At 38.2% G+C, this 20,406-nt stretch overlaps 1 protein-coding gene across 3 annotated transcripts in view; it reads left to right on the top strand.

Annotated features, from left to right (window-relative positions):
• Positions 1-2,896: 2,896 nt before the first annotated feature.
• Positions 2,897-20,406, top strand: part of LOC131065051 (uncharacterized) — a 134,019-nt gene continuing 116,509 nt past the window's right edge. The window contains exons 1-3 of one of the 3 annotated variants that reach the window (XM_057999432.2): positions 2,905-3,241; positions 3,328-3,372; positions 3,882-4,082. In XM_057999432.2, coding sequence (XP_057855415.2) covers positions 3,056-3,241; positions 3,328-3,372; positions 3,882-4,082 — 432 coding nt within the window. In that variant the 5' untranslated portion in view covers positions 2,905-3,055. Of the gene's footprint in view, positions 3,242-3,327; positions 3,373-3,881; positions 4,083-20,406 lie in introns of all 3 variants that reach the window. The other 2 variants (XM_057999431.2, XM_057999433.2) reach the window with 2 other exon arrangements.

The raw sequence follows: 20,406 nt of genomic DNA, 5'->3' as shown, positions 1-20,406 counted from the left end.
CGGTAGATACACAGGTACACATTGAGATAGCAAAATCGATAATCACTGAGAAGCCTAAACCATTGCTAGTTGAAATGCAAACTTAGACTGATCCACTAGAGGTTGAGACAAGCAAATTGGCTGCTAGTACTACAAGCACTGAGATAGTAAAGGTAGTTGGTCAGACATCTGGTACTTCACTGAGCGAATTTAGACCTACAAATGTGACTGAAGTACTTCTGGACTCAATAAAGAAGATAACAGATTGTAATGCATTGGCCTATAAGGCAATTGATGACACTATTCCTATTCTTAAGATGATTGCACCAAAATACAATTTAGATCAAGTAAAGGATTCTTTAGGACAGTTAGACACATTGTCTAAATTCATTACTAGAAATATTTTAACAGTTGATCAAATAAATGAGGAAACATTCAAAGAGAAAATGGAAAAGGAAAAAGAAAAATTCTTTGAGGAAACAATAAAGAAGTGCACATAACACATTAACACACTTTTACCAACACTGAATAAAACAACTCTGGAGTACAAGGAACTGTACAGGGACACATGCAAGCCACATCTATTAACACAGGATATTGAAAAGAAAATAATCACAATACAAAAGGAGATAGATGATATAGTTGATAATATCATTGGTTCATCTGAACCTATATCAGTTATTGAGCAAGAGATAGCAGGATTTGAGGAAAAGATGGAGAAATTAGAGAAAGAGAAATAAAGGATCAAGACAAATGCCAGAGAGCTTAAGCACAAACTTAGTCCTAAATTAGACAACCTTATCTCTCTGAGGAAAGAGATCTTTGAGGCATTAATTCAAGGTCAAAAGTCACCGGAGGAGCATATGAATCATCTCACCGGTCCAATACAAAGAATTGAGGCAACCATGAAGGACAACAACAGATTCATACAAAGTTTAAACTTGGTTTTGGCTGACCTATTTCAGATTGTAACCAACCGGTTACAAACTTCAAGGTGAAATTTTGCACTCATTTGACAATTTTTGACAACCTTTGTCATTGATGTCAAAGGGGAGTAGTAGATAGAGAAAAATGGCTAATCAGAGGAGATCATCTGCTTAAGGGGAGCACACATTTTTGGTAACTTTTTGGACTTCATTTTTGGAAACAAATTTTTTATTTTTCTCACGGGTGTTGCTATCAATGCCAAAGGGGGGGATTGTTGGCATTCTACACTCTAGTGAGAAATGATGCTGTTGTCGTTGATGGCAACTTACCGACAACCTTGTGGATACCTTCAGGCACCGACACTGACAGACATTGACACTGACAGACACTTCACTGACAGCGACAACAATGTATATCGACACTCCAGCCGACAGGAATAAAGTTTTGTTTATTGTATTTAATTATAAATATCTTTTGTAAAGCCGACATGGCATATTGTAATAGACTCATATATGTATGAGATCTTGTAAATCATTTTTGATATAGAAGATGAGCATATGATGGTAGAAGTGACGAGCAAATATTAAGGCAGATTTTGTATAAGGTTTATGGTTATAGTATGAGCTTAAACCGGTACTGAACCTGACATAACAGATGCTGAATTGTAGTAGTACATTATATTGGATTTTCATAATCCATTTTGTAAGTCAGTGAGACTTCCTTTTTGTAGATTGAGCAGTGAGCTCTAGGCAGTTGGCCTTCCTGCATGTGCAGGCCCCTCTTGTAAGTAATATCCATTCATTGACCAGTGAGTGAATATTGTGGGTCACAAATCCCACTGAGGTTTTTCCCACACCGGGTTTCCTCGTTAAACATCTTATGTTATGGTGTGTTTTCTATGTTGTCTTTACTGTTCCTATTTACTGCATTAGTTCTTGTTTACTGGTACACTGTTTTGGAATGCAAAATACTTAATAAGGTTAAATATTTTGTACACCAGTTAGATACTGACTCACCCCCCCCTCTCAGTATCTTTGGGACTATCATTAATCCTAACATTCTGACATCCCCTCTTTAGTTTTGATTTTAGCACTAACCTGCTCATAGAGTTTGTTGACAACAACTCTAAACTCCAACCCCAAGTTCTTCCATTCTGTGCCAAAGCTTTTCCCAAGGAACAATGTCAAAAGCTTTTTTGAAATCAACAAAGCAACAAAAGACTTCTCCTCCTTTGCTGTCCCATTTTTTTTCAATGAAATGCCTTAGAGTAATGCAATGGTCAATGGTGGAATGTTTTGGTCGGAAACCCGCCTGCCCTCTAGCCCTTTTTCCCTCTTTTTCTACCCATTTACTAATTCTAGGCTCTAGCATGCTTCCAAACAACTTTCCAAAGAGAGGATTGACCATAATAGTATGGTAATTAGAGGGGTCATTGACGTCTCCACTTTTATGTAGAGGTATAGTAACGCTACTTGTCCATTCAACCAGAATGTTGTTTTGGTTAACCTTGTTAAAGATTTTCTTGATATATAGAGCTAGGAGATCAACTCCCCATTTGAAATTTTTTGCTTGTAAACCATCAATATCTCGTGCTTTACCACTTGCTAAATTCCTTATACCTTGTTTGATGTCTATCACTGAAAAAAGCTCAACTGAAATATCAATTGTGAGTGGCTTACATTTCACATTTGTTCATTCATAAAAGAGCTTCGCATATTCAACCCACTAACCTCTATTATATTATTTTCTATTTACTTTCTTTTTTGTTGCAACTCCCTCCAAAATCCTTTGATAGAGTCATATTGGAATGAGGAATTGCAAGCGAAGCACTCCCTTGACTAAGAATGGATAGGAGTGAAAAAGAATAAAGTTCACTCATATGAGAAAATAAAAAACCCGATAATTTTAAGATCTTCTTGAGAAGGAAAATATGTTTAAATGAAGACGGGTTGATTTTTTTTCTCTAAATTTTGAGTGAAAAAAGAAGTGTACATTGAAGGTTTTGGTAAGCTCCTTGACCACCAACTAACCGCTCTTTTTATACCCCTTGGGTGCCTACGGTCATTAAAGAGAAGAGAAAAGAAAAGAAAGAGCAACAAATTTGAGCAGTGTCTGGTTCAAGTTTGGTGTATGGTGAGGGGGGATAGCAATGGCCGTCGGGAGATTGATGAACTTTAGAGTTATCCTTGGCATTCGCCTTGGCGTGGGGGCTTTTCGCTCCTCTGTTCGTGCTCCGGCTCATGTTCCATTCTTGCCGACTCCTCCTCCATCTTGGACACGCAATCCCATCAATGCTTTCTATTTCCTCCATACAAACAGCGTCAAAGATTTCTGCGTACGTCTTAACCTTACTCTCCTTATCTGAGCTGAATGAATTGCATTGCAATGCCGATTGTGAAATGTCTTTACATTCGTGTGCAGGCGCAGGATGATGCTAAGCTTGTTAGAGGAAAGAAGAATTACAAGGTAAACTTATGCCGAACAGGAATTGGAATATGTCGTCGTGTTCTGCAGGGAGTTAAAGTTCAGACCGTACTAGCTACTAGCCCATTCAGATTACCACAGATTAAAAATACCCATTTTATTGGAAGTTGCAGGTTCATAATAAATTTAAGCCTTTTGCTAAACGTTAGCCAACTTTCACTGGCTAGTTTACATTTCATTCAAACTACGAGGGGTTTAATCAGCTCTGAGTTCAACTGAAATTCCTTCATGTTCTATGAACTATATTGATTTTACAAGTAGAACTACTTTGTACAAAGCGCCCCCAATTTTGTAAGATATCATAGTTAGATTATTCCAAGCTGCAATTCTGTCGTCTTAATTGCAAGAATTTATGACGGTAAAATGAAAATGAATTACCCAATTGGTTTATTAGAATAATTGTTCCTCAATTGTCTCTATGATTATATCAGTGATTGGTAGCGACTGAGGGTCTTATACAACATGCATTGTGCTTCTAATGTATTTTGCAGGATAGATCTAAAGTTAATGTCCCCAGTGCTAGTAAAATTGATGCTCAACATCACAAGTCTGAGACAAAGGTTGCTTTGTTTATGAGATCGATGAAAGAGAAGATGAAGTTAGAGGAATTACCTACTACCGCGCTAGGTCTTGGGTTGGCTGGTGCCATTCCGTTCGTCCTCTTGACTCCTCCACTGTGTTCGATTTTACCAGTGAGTATACTGTGTTTTTGAGGTTTTAATCTTTCAGGCTAGGTTTTTGGCTACTAACAAATACAATTTCAGAGAGCATGTTATGAGTCAAACTAAATATTGAAATTTCTGAAATTCAATCTCGGAAATGAAAATTTGCCTAAAAATATGAAACTCAATTCTTGAGAATTCAGAGTAAAATCTGTTTAATGGCAGAATGAAGCCATGGAAATCCTTATCTGATTTCAACCAATAATCAAAACAGCCCAATGCCGCAGATTTAGACACTTCCAATTTTAAATACACTAGTCTTCAATTAAGTGCTTTCACATAAATTCATGCCAAATAATCAGCCCCTTATTATGAAATGTCTTGCCAGATTCTTAGGCAAGGAAATCTTCTTAAAATAACTAAACTTTGCGACTTTACAAAGCAATGTAAAACTAAACACAAATCAATCAAAAATAATCTATCTTTGCTTATTCACTAAGCAATCTGAAAATTCCTATAAGAAGTCTATCTATAGCCTTTGCATAGCTTTACGTGTTTTACTTTTAACTCCCCAAAAATACCTAAACCGTATCCCTTAAGAATGCAACTCACTTAATTACATCATTTTCTCTCTTTATCCTTTGTTGCTTATATTTGACTCACATTTCTGCACTTGCGTATCTTATGCTGGAGCTCATCTGAGAATTCATTCTGAACATAAAAGAAATGCGACACAATTGCATAGCAATAATCACCCTGTCATAGATCAGATTACTGGTAGTAAGATTGATATATCAATACATCTCATTCTATGAGTGAGGATTCACCAGTAAATGCAACAATTGTTCCATTTTTTTAGCAATCTACATAGACTGATTTGCTGATAGGGCTTATTTAAAAAGGCGAGAAACAAAGATGCAATGATACCTCTTTATATCAGCAAGTAAGAGTCATTGACCTTCCAAGACATTAGGAACATATGATTACTAAAATTTTGTTATTATGTGCAGTATTTCATCATATTAAAGGGCATTATTTGAGAGCTTTATGTAACATTAATCCCTCAAATCTTTGCTACCTCTTTTTCTTCCTACTGCTGCTTATTGACATCCTACAAAGAGCACTATACGGAATATGAATCAACATTAGGCTACCGTTCATATCTTTCAACTTCTCTGTTGCTTATCACTCTCTCATACACTCCTATACTCTCACATTTCTTAATTCATAGCTCTTGCCTTTAACTTATGAAATATCCGTGAGCTTGAAATATCACTGGCTTATAGAATATCCTTTCCTTTTCAGAAATGTTATCATGTTCAAACTTGAATAATATATAAGTTTTGAACTACATACGGATTTAAGACCAAACAGTTTGAAGGCAATCATTATTGATTCTTATTAACAGCAATTCCAGGAGTACAGACTTACAGATTCAAACAGATTTACATCAATATAACATCACAGTTTTTACAAGGGCTCATGGGTCATCGGCAAATAGGGACAGATTGATATATTGGCGTTGGGAGTCGCCAATCTTCTTGCCTCTCTCTGAAAGCTAACTCACGATATATGTATGCCTCCTGCAAACTATGGTATTCTTCTCCTCAAAGATCACTTCCACAATAGCTGCCACAGCCAGATAAAACATAAATCACCAAAATATATATTTCCCAGCAATCTGATTTTGTGCCTCTTTATTATTTCAAACTTCTTCTATTGACTGATAAAATAAATATCCATCCTTTGCCACCCTTATGGCTTACCATATAATGGTCACAGAAAATATTTAATTATAGACTTGGACGGACAGAAATTGCGATAAGCTCTCAATAAGAATTATTCATGCCTTGAGTCTAATATTTGAATCGCCAATACTTACAATAGTCGGCTACTTGAAAAACACAATTTCACTATAACTGTCTAACAACAGAGATATTGGAATTGGGCCCAACAATAGAACACGTATCCATTCAATATCGCCACCAAGCACTATGTTAATATTGACCAATACTGGGAGCTTCAAAGATTTTCATATCATATCTATCACACAGACTCCTTACAGAAAATATAACAATTCAAAATACGGCAGACCAATAATGAATTATAATTTGATCAAGCACATAGGCAACCAGCTCTCAACCATATATAAATGAGGAAATTCATCATGAGGCAATATTGATCATCAATATCTGCAAATATCGTTATTTCTGAAACAAACCCTAACCTTACAAATTTGTCTCCAATGGAGACTTCACAAATTTGTCCAGCTATGAACTCCGTCGTGAATCCACCTCTTGGAAGAACTAGGTTTTCGTCTAGCCCTTCTGTCAAACTCCTGAAGGTTTTCGTCTCTAGAAATCACCAAGCATTTATCAAATCAAAAGCATCCTTACTTCTCCCAATGAGCCTCTTTATAAAGACCTCTAGGAACTTTCTAGAAGATAAGGTTGGAAAACATTATTTAATAAAGTGACATTATAATATTTTATTGTTTATTTAATTAAATTAATTAATATTAAGTCATCATTGGATATTTTATTTATTTTTGACAACTTAATAAAAATTAATTTAATTAATTGTCATCTTACAAATTGGGGACATTACAGTCCTTTCGGCCCAAACATTGCTTGTCTTTAAGCAATTCTCTACTGCTCCACCAGGATCCCAAACTATCCATCTGAAAAACATTGCATCATTCCGCTGCTCCACTCTGATGCAACCTGCAGTACTGAACCCTGCAACTCTATTATTCTGAAACCATCCCACTATCAAGCTGATTAATGAATTCCAAATCATCACACTGTCCCATTCAACAAAAATGAGGAGATAGAAGTATCGCAAGAAGCTATCAACAACAAATAACTCTCAAACTCCACATGATCTTCCATGGATGTACAAAATACCCATCATAGGTGCATGAAGAAAAATATCAGCCCATCCTAGGTTGCTGATGCAAACGCGAATAGCACCCATAAATCTGGAAATCAGACTCACGATGATGTAAGAAGTGCTTCTAATGACCAATGATGATAGTGCCTCATCGTTATGCCCACTTCCAATGATAAAGAGATGATCCGCGTCTCTCCAAAACACTCGAACAGCTGCTGCCTTCAAAGTACTTCCGAGAAAATCCATGTTCGATGTAGAACAGTTATTACTCAACAATGTATGTAGTAGTAACCCATGAATTAAAGTTGGGACACTTCTGCCCTTGTGCCCAAGTGTATACCATAGATCACAACCCAGCTGAAACACCAGCTGAAACACAAATATTTGCAACCCAAAACCAAGTATCTTCATGACAACTCCTCCATACCTTGGTTCATAGACCAGCTGTGTCTTCACTTCTCGAAGTGCATACCAACCAAGAACACGTATCTCCGTGACATGTATCAAAAGTCTTGGAATTAGAGCAGTCTTAGACTTGTCATCAAAGAATCACCAATGCCCCCATCCATGTAGACTCCTTCATAGGCTGGCCCCAAAATTGTAAGTTCTACCGTATGAACTTCTAAAAGAGATTACTCCTCATCAAACTCTCCATGAATGACCACGAACCCAACCAAATTACTTATGCTTCCCTCTACATTTGTAGATACAACACTAGTGGCTGATCCACCAAATGTGTGCTCAACTAACCCATCTTTCACCATGATTTGAGACTTCGTTGGATTCTCTAAAAGAGGAGACTGATGAACCTCATGATGCAAAGTAGATATCCCCATAAAATTTTCTGAATCATACTTCTTCTTTAGATGACACCAATCTGAATGTTCTTCTTGTAAGTGTTGTCTTGCTTGGGCAGTCAACCACTTGGCCTTCCTATCTCTTTGTAGCCATCTGTCACATGTACCTTGTGACTTCCTTACATCTTCCCTGCTGAAATATACAAGCTTAGACCCTTTATGGTTGGGATCCATAACAAATGCGTCATGTTTGGCACTCAATTCTTGAGTGCCAACATTGGAAATCTCCGTAACAATAACATCTTCATGTATATGGGCTACCAAGTCATGATTCTTTAAAGATAAGGAGCTGTTGTTCCAAATCAGCAAATCAGCCTTTTCCTCATGCCTTGGTGTGATGTCATCATAGATCTTGATCATCTCTCCTTTAATGAGTGGATGGTCATCAACAAGTGCTGGATCAAGACATGTCTCTAACTGCGAGTCACTTGTTTCAAGCTTAATTCGAGCCTCCATCCTCTTGGCTGTCATGTTCACAAATGTGCCATTGATTTTTGTTGTCCCAAAATGTGTACCACACCAAAGACCATCCTCCACAAGGTTGCCAACTGTCCCAACTGGATTACTGCTGTCAATAATCAGAAAAGCAGAATTTTCTGAGTTTAGGACAGCATCATGTCTAATTGATAAATCACCCTTTTCATGGTGAGATGTCAAGACACAAGGAAATCACTTCCATTCTGAATTAAGGATAATTTCTTCCCTAATTGCACCACTCTCATCCCTTGATGGCCCACAAAGAGTATAAACATTTTATTTCCTCTTTGATCCTAGTTTGAGCCTTCATTGCAACTTCTTCACTGAGAGGTTCAACAAAGGCTAATCCAAAAGAAGCGTGAAACTGAATCCTCTTCTCTATGAAGATCCTCCATTATTTGCTTAATATCAACTACTCTTGCATTAGTTTCCTCATTTACCTTCAATTGTCCTTTTAAATGATGTGACTCATGGGGTCTATTATCTTCAACCAACTTTTCTGATTTGTCTTCATAATAATGCCTCATCAAATCAGCTTCCTCCATGACATCTTCTCCACAATATCCATGTTTGGAAGTGTTGGTTCACGTTTTATCATTTACCGAACATTAGAATAAAATATCCAAGGATACTCTATCCTCTCTTGAACAAAATCACTACGTGTGCCAAGTTTGCGAGAAAGACTACATTGTGACTCCAAGGTTTATATGTGCGAATGGGGGACTTTGTGTTGGATAGCTACCTTGGTTATGTATGTTGAAATACAAGGGGGACTTATGCTTGGCTTGTTCAATTCACAATGAAGGTCTAGACAATGAAACTCTATCATTTGGGTCTTGGATCATGGACTTCAAGAAAACTAAAAAGGAGATAAGGTTTTAGAAGTTCTAATCTACTCCTAAGAATTCAAGAGGCGGTATTGACTAGGTGAACCCAATAACAACACTTTGCTTCGCCACGCTAGGACAACTACACAAAGTGGGTGCAATCTTCAAGGGATGTGCTTATGATTTTCATGTCATGAATAACCACCATCAAATCGAACAATAATCATCTAGATAGAAGTTAAGCATCCACAAAGTAAGCTCAGACTAACTTTACACAATGAACAAAAATCATCTGTCCATCAAAAGTATGAGCGGAAGATTCACCATAAATCAATACTTATTAGATCTTGCATTCGTCTAACATACATGAAATAAAAAAAAAATCTAAACTATGATGAGGGATAAGAACCATGCAAACTCCAAAATAAGAGAAGTAATCACCGTCAATTTGAACAATGCATTACTTATTACTTTGGCAGTCATAAACAACAATTTTCTTATTTCAACATGTTTTGCAAGATGCTCCCATGATTTATAAATGAGGGGCGAGCTCAATTTATAGGCTCCCGAATTACAATTCAATGGCCGGGATTGATTTCAAATCAATGGTCAAGATTACAAAATAAAACCCTAATTAGGGCTTGCTACAACTAGCTACTCCTCGACCAATGAGAAAATTGCATTCGAAGACACTCGTCCTTCTTGCTAAATATAAACCAATAATAAAATAGAAGGTTGTTGCATTGTGAAGTGTGCCTTCTAGAAGCTTTTGGATAAGTCAGGTTCATTGAACTTGGACTTGTTGACTTGGAACAATCTGATTGTTGAATGTCCTCCCTGAATTCTCCAATTTGTGTTGAGAAATTGTCTAAGTATGGAAATTTGTTCGGAATACTCTTCTTGCCACCATCTGATTCTGATTGGGAGCTTGTCTTTAATTCTTCAAGAGATGAAATCCTTCAAGAAGTTGCCCTGATTGCTTCAATAGGTCTGGGATTTGTAAATGAAATCCTCTAAGAAGTCCATAATTTCTTTCTATATTTTCACCAAGTTTGAAGACTTTTCTTTCTTGATACCTTGAAATTCTTTCATGTGCGTTGAATTTGGAGAAGAACTCCTCTGTGCCTATGCCACAATGGAGGAAATTGGAACTTTCTCTGTGAAGTATTTCCCATACTTAGCTAAATTTTGGCTATTCAATTTCATTTTGTAACACCTTCATGTGAACCTTCCAACACCTAGCTGAGATTTTGGCTATCTCTATGCTTGAATGAACTTTGCTTGTGGATTTGCCCTCAATTCTGAATTTAACTTGTGCTAAGTAGGACAAACTCCACCCTCAGACAAGGATTTTATACATTTCCTCTTTATTCTTCTTCTTTCTTCCTGTTTTCTTTCCAACACTTGGTCAAAATTTGATTCTTTTGTTGTGCAAAAATTCCACACAGCCATTTTTTTATTTTATTTTGTCTTGGCAAATTCCAACACTTGGGCCACACTTTGGAAATTTCTGTCCTTCCTTGAGTAGGTGAATGTGTTGGCAAAGAGTCTTTAGAAATTCATGTGTGTTCAAAATTTTCAAGTGTTGGGATTTTTTTTTTTTTTTTTTGAAAATTTCTCTCTGTGTTGAATTTATTGTCCCTTCGAAAATAATTCTAAGTGTAGGAAAAATATAAGAATATTCTGAGTGTTGAACTTTGTCTTTCCAACCCGTTCAATCTTGATCCTTCGTTAATGGCGAATTGTATGTGCTTCATGTCAAACTTATTTGTTTCTCTAGCCATTTCTTCTTTCCTCTTGGCAAGTTTGACCACTTCGTCTTTATGCCACCTTAACCTTAGGCGGATTTGAACTTCTTCATGCCTTGGGTAGGGTTGCTAAGTGTTTGGACATCCTTCCTCTTTGCTGGGCGGACTTGACAAGTGTTTGTACATACCTTGTTTATGCTAGGCGGACTTGGAACATGTCCAGCCAATAGGTTAGGCGATCTTGGTGCTATGCTTGCACTTGCTTTGACCAAAGCTAGGCGGACTTTAACCATGCTTTGCCATCCTCTCATTCCTCCTAGGCAAACTTCATAACACCTTAGACATTGTTTTTCTTCTAACCTTGAGAAGACTTCCATGTTTGCATGCTAAGAGGAGGGTGGAGTTTAAGTGCTTTTGGACTATCTTTCTCCCTAGGGAGGACTTCAAGGCTGTGTGCCATCTTTGCTTGGGCGGACTTAGATGCTGATGTGCCATTGCTTTTTACCATGCTGGGCGGGCTTTACACCTTCATTGGACATCCTGTAGGTAGGGTGGACTTGAAGGCCATCTAGCCAATTTCCAAGGCAGACTTCACTACTGATTGGACACTGCTGATTGGACATTCTCCTTAGCTGGGCGGACTCGAAGAGTCCTTTGCCATGTCCAAATCTTGTGCAATTTTACCTTGCTACCTCTTGGGTGGACTTTGAAGATGATTGGACATGCTTGTACTTGGGCAGGGCAGACTTCATCTCATGCCGGACATTGTGCAACTTGGCCGGGCGGACTTGGATGTTCATCAACCATTCCTTCTTGAGCAGACTTTAGATCATGCTGGGCATTGTCTTTTTTCCTCCTAGGCGGACTTGACTTCACCTTAGGCATGGGCAAACTTGGCAGTTGATTGGCCATTGCCTGTGTGCTAGGGCGGACTTTAGGCTTGTCTCGCCACTTTCTTACATAGCTGGGCGGACTTTGGATTGGTCATTTCTTGAGCAAAATTCATCATAGATTGGACATTTTCAACTTTTCTTTCAATCCACCAACACTTTAGCCAAATTTTCCTTCATCTTCCTTAGGCGGATTTGCTTCTTGCTTAGGGAATTTCCTTGACACACAACCAAATTTTGAAATTTTACTCCAAGGTATCAACAATTAGCCAATTTTTTGAATTTTTTCCTTTGCGGACCTCAACTTGTGCCGGACGTTGTGCAACTTGGCTGGACGGACTTCACAGCTAATCGGACGTGTCCAAACCTTGGGCGAGAATTTTGGCAGGCTCTTCGAGGGCGGACTTGACATTGGTCTGGCCATGTGCCATTTTTGAATTCCTTCCATCTCTGCCATCCTCAAGTTTGATCTGCCATGTCGATGATTGATGTGCCATGTTGTCCATCTGGAACAAAACCCTAGCCTGGAGTTTTTACCTTGCTTTTTACACTTGGAGACATAATTTTTTGATTCTGAAGACATGGGCACATATGCCATGACTTGAGGGACCCAACCCTAGGTCTACTTTCAAAAAAGCAGAAAAAAGCAAAAAGCAAAAAGCAAAAATGCAAAAAGCAAAAAAGCAAAAAGCAAGCCAAAAAAGCTGCTTCCCGGATTGGTCCCAAAGTGCCAAAAATCAGAAAAGCAAAAAAACAGAATTCCTAAAAAATAGGAAGGTGTCAGAATTGACCCAAAGCAATTGCGATCTTCGTCCTTCGGGCTTTTGAGTGCTTTGGTTATGTCCAGGCATTGACTTGGGCGTGATTTCTCTATTTGACCTAGATGGCCATCTAAAAATTCTAACTGATTGCAAAAAGATTGGTGATTAGCAGGTGTGATGCCGAGGCAAAACCCTAAAAAGCAAAAAACAGGGGGTCCCCATTTGCAATGGGGCGATGTGTGAAAAAGGTCACAACAGGAGGCTTGGTCAACATCATGCTCAGTCAAGGGATCACCATCATAATAGTAAGTAGAATCATTTACATCATGCTCTTTTTCAACTGCCGTTACCAAATCAGACTGAGCAATAGGAATTTACATACTTATCAAACCACTCTTGAGTGTCCTCAATGCAAGACTTATGAGATAACCAGGACCGCTGGTCAAATTCAGAAAATTAGAAAGTTCACACCTTTTCAAAGTGTCTTCATTGACCTTTATTGCATCTTCTTCCAATATAGGTTGCTTCTTCATAAGTGCTGGTTTATGAGAGGTCTCCAGCTGAAAGTCACACATTCCCTTTGTCCATACCTGCACCTCCTTAACTGTTATGTTTTTTTGCCTTCAAGCAACACCATGGTGAAGTATTTTGTGACAAGCCAAACGTTATCAAACTAAAGGACCTTCTTGTTAGACAATTTTTTAAGTCTCAGCAATCAGCACAATGGCTATATGAAATATAGGTAAAATTCAAAATATATAGGAAAATTCTAAATGTTCATATGAAAACATGGATAAAGCATGCATATATACATTATATTCATATGAAAACATGGATATAGCATGTAAATTTTGAACATACAACATTGTCAATACTCAATATGCATTCATAATCCAGGATTTCAATTCATTCACGTTGTCAATATGCATATCATAATAGATATTAAAGAAATAACATACAAAATGCTCAAAGGCTACACTGCTGCCATATAGTTTCAATGTCAATTACAATATGAAAATCAAAATAGTACTAAGTAAATACAAAAAAAGCAGAGTATAATGCTGCCCCTAATCTGCATCTGCTGAAGGAACCAAACAATGGCTACCAGTGCCCTAGCCGATGAAGCCAACCACTACCCACGACAAACAATAGGCAAAGGTAGACTGAATGTAATGAAAAAAAACCACGAATTTGAACCCCAATAACCAATCAAAGTCGGCGAGGATACTGATGCAGTCTGCAGCGATTTCCACTTCCAGTCTTAAGACTCTTAACCTTTATCACTTTGATAAAATAAATTCAAATAAATTGGTACTCTTGACTATCAAGTATTATATTTAATTATTTAAATTTAACTTATTTAATATGATAGTTCAAAGTATTAAAAAATTAAAAATTAAAAAGGGAACGACATTATTTTTAATTATTAATATCGTTCCTTTTTTAATTTTTAATTTTTTAATACTTCAAACCATTTAGGGCGATAAGGCATTCGGTCATGTTTTAACTTTTAATTTAATTTTTAATTATTTCAGAACAAAAAAAAAAAATTATTAAGAGAAAAAAATTAAAAATATGACATATTTATATGTATTAAATTATCCCCAGTCATGGGGGACGTCCAACTGTCCCTAGGACGGATTGGGGACTTCCTAGCCATCCCCAACCGTCCTCGGGACGTACGGATGTCCCCCACGACTGGGAAGAACGCCCCCCCGTTTCCGAGATGTGCCCCACAAATACCCATATATTTGGGGACAGGGGGGAACGTCCCCTGGCCGTCACCAAGTCCCCAGGACCGGGATGGGGGATTTTAGGCTAGGGACGTGTCCCCGGGTTTCGTAGGAGTTTCCTTCTTCAAGGAATGTTTCCATTGGCTTGAGCTCTTCACTCTTCTTATTCATTTCAATTTCTCCATCCAAGTTGTCACTAAGACAATACTTTGGTTCATCATACTTGGAATCTTCGTCTTTGGTAAGCTCCTCAAGCTTTTTAACCTTTCCATGTCTACAAGCGTCAACTCCCTTTTGACTAGACATAGTTTAACCTTCTTTTGACTTTGATTGAGTTTCTGATTTAGGATTCAATTACTCTTTCCTTTTTCTTATGTAGTACGTATCAAAAGATTTAATAGCCTTGACCTCCTCATGTTCACTTAAGTAATCATCAAAAATTCTGATAACCTCATCATACACAGGTATAGAAATCCTTGTCAAACTTTGATATTCCTGAAATGTTAGTAGATCCTTCATCCTTTGATACCTGTTAAACCATTTGGCAATTTTAGAGGCTGCAATTTCATTTTCCTTCTCTTCCATTTTTGTAGTCATCCTTAGCATTCCACAAGCTGCGAGAATTTTGGCTTTGATACCATTGAAATATCACTGGCTTATAGAATCCCTTTTCCTTTTCAGAAATGTTATTACATTCAAACTTGAATAATAGATAAGTTTTGAACTACATACAGATTTAAGACGAAATAGTTTGAAGGCAATTATCATTGATTCTTATTAACAGCAATTTCAGGAGTACTTTCAAATTTAAACAGACTTGCATAATTATAACATCACAATTCTTACAAGGGCTCATGGGTCATCGACAAACAGGGACAAATTGATTCATTGGCATTTGGAGTCGCCAATCTTCTTGCCTCGCTTTGAAAGCTAACTCACAATATATGTATGCCCTGTGAACTGTGGTACTCTTCTCCTCAAAGATCACTTCGACAATAGCTGCCATTGCCAGATAAAACATAAATTACCGAAATATGTATTTTCCAGCAATCTGACTTTGTGCCTATTTATTATTTCAAACTTCTTCTATTGCTCAATAAAATAAAGATTGATCCTTTGCCACCCTTACGGCTTACCATATAATGGTCACAAAAAGTTTATTATCACCACCTTTAATAGACTTGGACAGAGAGAAATTGCGATAAGCTCCCAATAAGAATTATTCACACCATGAGTCTAATATTTCAATTGCCATACTTACAATAGTCGGCTACTTGAAAAACACAATTTCACTATAATTGTCTAACGACAGAGATATTGGAATCAGGCCTAGCAATAGAACATGTATCCATTCAATATCGCAACCAAGCAGTATATTAATATTGACCAATATTGGGAACTTCAAAGATTTTCATATCAGATTCATCACACAAACTCCTTCTGGAAAATATAACAATTCAAAATACAGTAGACCAATAATGGATTTATAATTTGATCAAGCACATAGGCAACCAGCTCTCAACCATATATAAATGAGGAAATTCATCATGAGACAATATTAATATTGATCATCAATATCTGCAAATATCATTATTCTTGAAACAAACCCTAACCTTACAAATTTGTCTCCAAGGGAGACTTCACAAATTTGCCCAGCTGTGAACCCCATTGCGAATCCACCTCTTGGAAGAACCAGGTTTCGTCCAGCCCTTTTGTCAAACTTCTAAAGGTTTTTGTCTCCAGAAATTACCAAGCATTTATCAAATCAAAATCATCCTTTCTTCTCCCAATGAGCCTCCTTATAAAGACCTCCAGGAACTTTCTAGAAGATAAGGCCGACTTGAACATTCGAAGATGTTTTTTAATAAAGTGACATTATAATATTTTATTATTTATTTAATTAAATTAATTAATATTAAGTCATCATTGGATATTTTATTTATTTTTACAAATTAATTAAAATTAATTTAAGTAATTGCCACCTTACACATTGGGGACATTACAACTTATCCATTGCTGGAGATATGGCTTTATATCCTAAACGCTCCTTCATTGTTAGGAATTGGAAGAGACATTGTTTTGGGGTGGTTACTTAGATTTTACTCCAATATCAGGCCTCTTTTTGCTGGTTAGTTGTCAGTTAATCCTAAAGTTTGCATAGGTTCAAGCTAACTATTGTCTTTCTAGTTAGTCTGCATAAAAGTTTGGCCTGTCAGAGCCCATTACTAGCAAATTTTGTATGGTGAAGTCATGATTTCAGCAAAGCTTGTGCTGTCATGGTTCCATTTGGGAAGTTTTAATGATGGCAAGTTCAACCCAAAAATGTGCCGCAGGAGCAAATTGACAAGTAGGTGGAAGTTTTAAGTGGCAAACTCACTTGAAAACCATGCCTAGACAAGGGGAGGACAAAATCAGCAAATTCACGGAACTTCCAAGTGGCTCAGCCATAACAAAATCATGGTCATGGTAAAAACAAAATAGTAAATCCAAGCATAACTCTACCCAGAAAGAAAGCTTAAGTAAAAAACATGATAGATTTACCTTTACAGTGGCCTAACCTTTATGAAATGGTGCCCAGATGATTGCAAGATTCTTAGTGATCCATGTGTTGGACACAATGGATCACTGAGAGGGGGGGGGGGGTGAATCAGTGGTTTCAACAGTTTTTACTTAATCAGAGCTATACCGGTTCAATGTGAGATACACAAGATGTAGACCGGTTACCAAAGCAATGTAAACAACGTGTGTAGGAGAAATAACTAAAGGATTAATATATCACACATGAATATGCAACACATAACACCAGATGTATGAGGAAAACCCAATGTGGGAAAAACCTCATTGAGAATAGCTACTGGAGATCTTCTGCTCCAATCCAGCCTCACAATGAAAAGATCTGATTACAAATTTTAGGGCACCAACCCAAGGAGCACCAACCCCTGATTTATGAGCACCAACTCAAAGGAGCACCAACCCCTGATTTATGAGCACGAACTCAAAGGAGCACCAACCCCAACACAATTTATAGGCTACAACCTAAAGGAGCTACAACCCCTGCACTAAGCACCTACTCAGTGAAAATAATATGAAAACTCAGATATACAAGTGAGATCCTTGCTGCAAATGAAGTTTTGCAACCCTTCAAAGTTCTGCACTACCGGTTTCTAACTTACTGGTTTGTATCAGCTCAATACACACAGCAACTCAGCCTTTCTGCTGGTTCTAACTCTTCTTAATCTTCCCTCTCTCTATTCTGCTGAATTCAAATCACACTTGGTTACTCTCTATCAGATATTGCTTCCTTCAGTTTTTCACCTCTGCATTCTATGCTCACTCTGCCGGTTTATTCCTTACACCGGTTTACCCCGCTTCTCCTTACCGGTACAGTCTTCACTCGTAAACACTTCACGTGTTTATCTTTTTGGCTCTTAGACAACAATTTCACACTCTCCTTCACTCTTCAGCAGCAACACTATCCTTCTTAGGTCGCCATATTTAAATTGAAGCTTTCCCGCCAAAAAACAATTCAAACAGAGGGTGGCTAGGGTTTCCTTCTCCCGACCAAACCTGCATCCAATCTGATTCGATCCGCCTTGGATCGCACACCTGCATTGGAGGAATAAGCCATCACGCGTTTTCCATCTGTCCAAAGTAGGTTTGCCAAAATAGCAGACTCGACCATGATTTCCGGCCTTGAAATCTGTCGACTCATTTATGATCCAGCTGTTTCCTTCTCAAGGTCCTCTTGCAATCCGATTTCCTTGCTTCGATCTAGGCGCCAACCACTCCCTGATCTTTCTCTGTCATTCATTCTTCCTCGAGCCCCATTGATCTGTTATCGACCCGTGATTTGTGGCTGTTTCATTTAATGTCGACTAACTAATCCAACAACCGAGTCAATGTAAACTTCACCGACCTCTACATGCTTGCCACCTCAGCTCTATATGGCATCACATCAGCATACACTCAGCTTACCGACACAGGGTCAGTTTGAACCTGATCATTCATCAAACTCATACCGGCACAAGCCCTTACTGGTGAGGCCTTCTCTTGCTACTAACCGATAGTATACACTACACCGGTAGCTCAACTTCACCTCCGGTGGTTAGTGATTTCTTTGTCACTCTGCCCCTTCATCACATACATTAACACAAACAAACAACCAACCTTCATACCGGTTTTGTCTTCCACCATACCGGTTGACAAGCCTTCATGTTAATCTTCCTTATGCCGGTTCAATCTTCTTCAATATTGACATTCCCTATCGGTAGCCTGCAATACCGGTTGACATCAATGACAATTCAATGCCAACAATCTCCCCCTTTGGCATTGATGTCAACATTATCAGTTCTGGTTTCTCTCCCCCTTTGACAACAATGGCAAAGGGAACCTTAGTCTGACACCAACAATTCAATGCCAACAATCTCCCCCTTTGGCATTGATGTCAACATTATCAGTTCTGGTTTCTCTCCCCCTTTGACAACAATGGCAAAGGGAACCTTAGTCTGACACCAATAATCTCTCCCTTGTCTACTTCTGGTTAGGACACATACTCCCCCTGTGTCCATGCTTCATGATTCAAGAGTCATAAGATAGTAACAGTTGTTGACTCCCCCTGAACCATACATCCTCCTACACATTTAAGTGCTACCGGATGGCGGGACTACTCCCATCTTTTGCCTTAAGTACTCAAATGGGCCCAAAGGAAGTGGCTTGGTAAATATGTCAGCAATCTGCTCACCAGTGGGAACATATTCAACAATGACCTCCTTGTCAACTACCTTCTCCCTCAAGAAGTGATACTTGATTGCAATGTGTTTTGTTCTTGAGTGCATTACTGGATTCTTGGAGATGTTGATTGCACTTGAGTTATCACACCGGATTGGAATAGGATCCGGTATCTCCACCTGTATGTCCTTCAATGTTTGCTTCATCCATAGCACTTGTGAGCAACATGTAGCAACAGCTATATATTCAGCCTCAGTAGTGGATAATGACACCGAGTCTTGCTTCTTGCTGTGCCATGATACTAACTGGTCACCTAAGTAGAAATCAGCTCCACTTGTACTTTTTCGGTCATCAATACTTCCTGCCCAATTTGCATCAGTATAAGCCTGCAAAGAGAAGTCTCCTTTCTTTGGATACCACAAGCCATAGCTGATAGTTCCTTGCAGATATCTAAAGATTCTTCTGACTGCATTTAGGTGAGACGGTTTAGGAGTAACTTGGAATCTTGCTACCATGCAAACAACTTGTACAATATCCGGTCTAGATGCTGTTAAATATAACAAACTACCAATCATAGACCTATACAGTGTTTGCTCAACTTTCGGTGACTCATCTAGTTTGCTCAACTTACAACCGGTAACCATGGGAGTACTTACTAGTTTGCTGTCCTCCATTTGAAATTTTTTCAGCATGTCTTTCACATACTTGGTTTGGGAGATGAAAATTCCTTTCTCCTGCTGTGAGATCTGCAAACCAAGAAAATAGGACAACTCACCCAGCATGGACATCTCAAATTCTATCTTCATCTGATCTGCAAATTCTTTGCACATGATGTCCTTGCCTCCACCAAAGATAATATCATCCACATATACAACCACTATAATCATGTGATCTCCATTTACCTTGACATACAAATTACTGTCTGCATTCTCTTTGCGGAATCTTTTCTCCTTCAAGTATTTAACCAACCAGGAATACCATGCTTTGGGAGCCTGCTTCAAACCATATAAAACTTTCTTCAACCGGCATACAAAACTCTCATCATCATGTAAAAGATAACCCTCCGGTTGTTCCATATATACCTCTTCTTCAAGGTTACCATTCAAAAAGGCAGATTTGACGTCCATTTGGTAGACTTTGTAACCTTTATAGGCAGAGAAAGCTAAAAACATTCTTATTGCCTCTAACCTAGCAACTGGTGCAAAGGTTTCTTCGAAGTCAATACCTTCCACTTGAGCATACCCCTTGCAAACCAACCTTGCTTTATGCCGGATTATCTTGTCTTCTTCAGTCATCTTATTCCGGTAGACCCACTTGGTACCTATGACATTCTTGTCTGCTGGTCTAGGAACAAGTTCCCAAGTTTGATTCTTCTCAATTTGTGTCAACTCTTCATCCATGGCATCTACCCACTTCTCACTTTTGCTAGCTTCATCAAAAG

The sequence above is a fragment of the Cryptomeria japonica genome, chromosome 11 (assembly GCF_030272615.1).
Source record: "Cryptomeria japonica chromosome 11, Sugi_1.0, whole genome shotgun sequence".
Taxonomy (NCBI): Eukaryota; Viridiplantae; Streptophyta; class Pinopsida; order Cupressales; family Cupressaceae; genus Cryptomeria; species Cryptomeria japonica.
The sequence above is the reverse complement of the archived record's forward strand: the minus strand, read 5'-3'. Positions and strand labels throughout refer to the sequence as shown.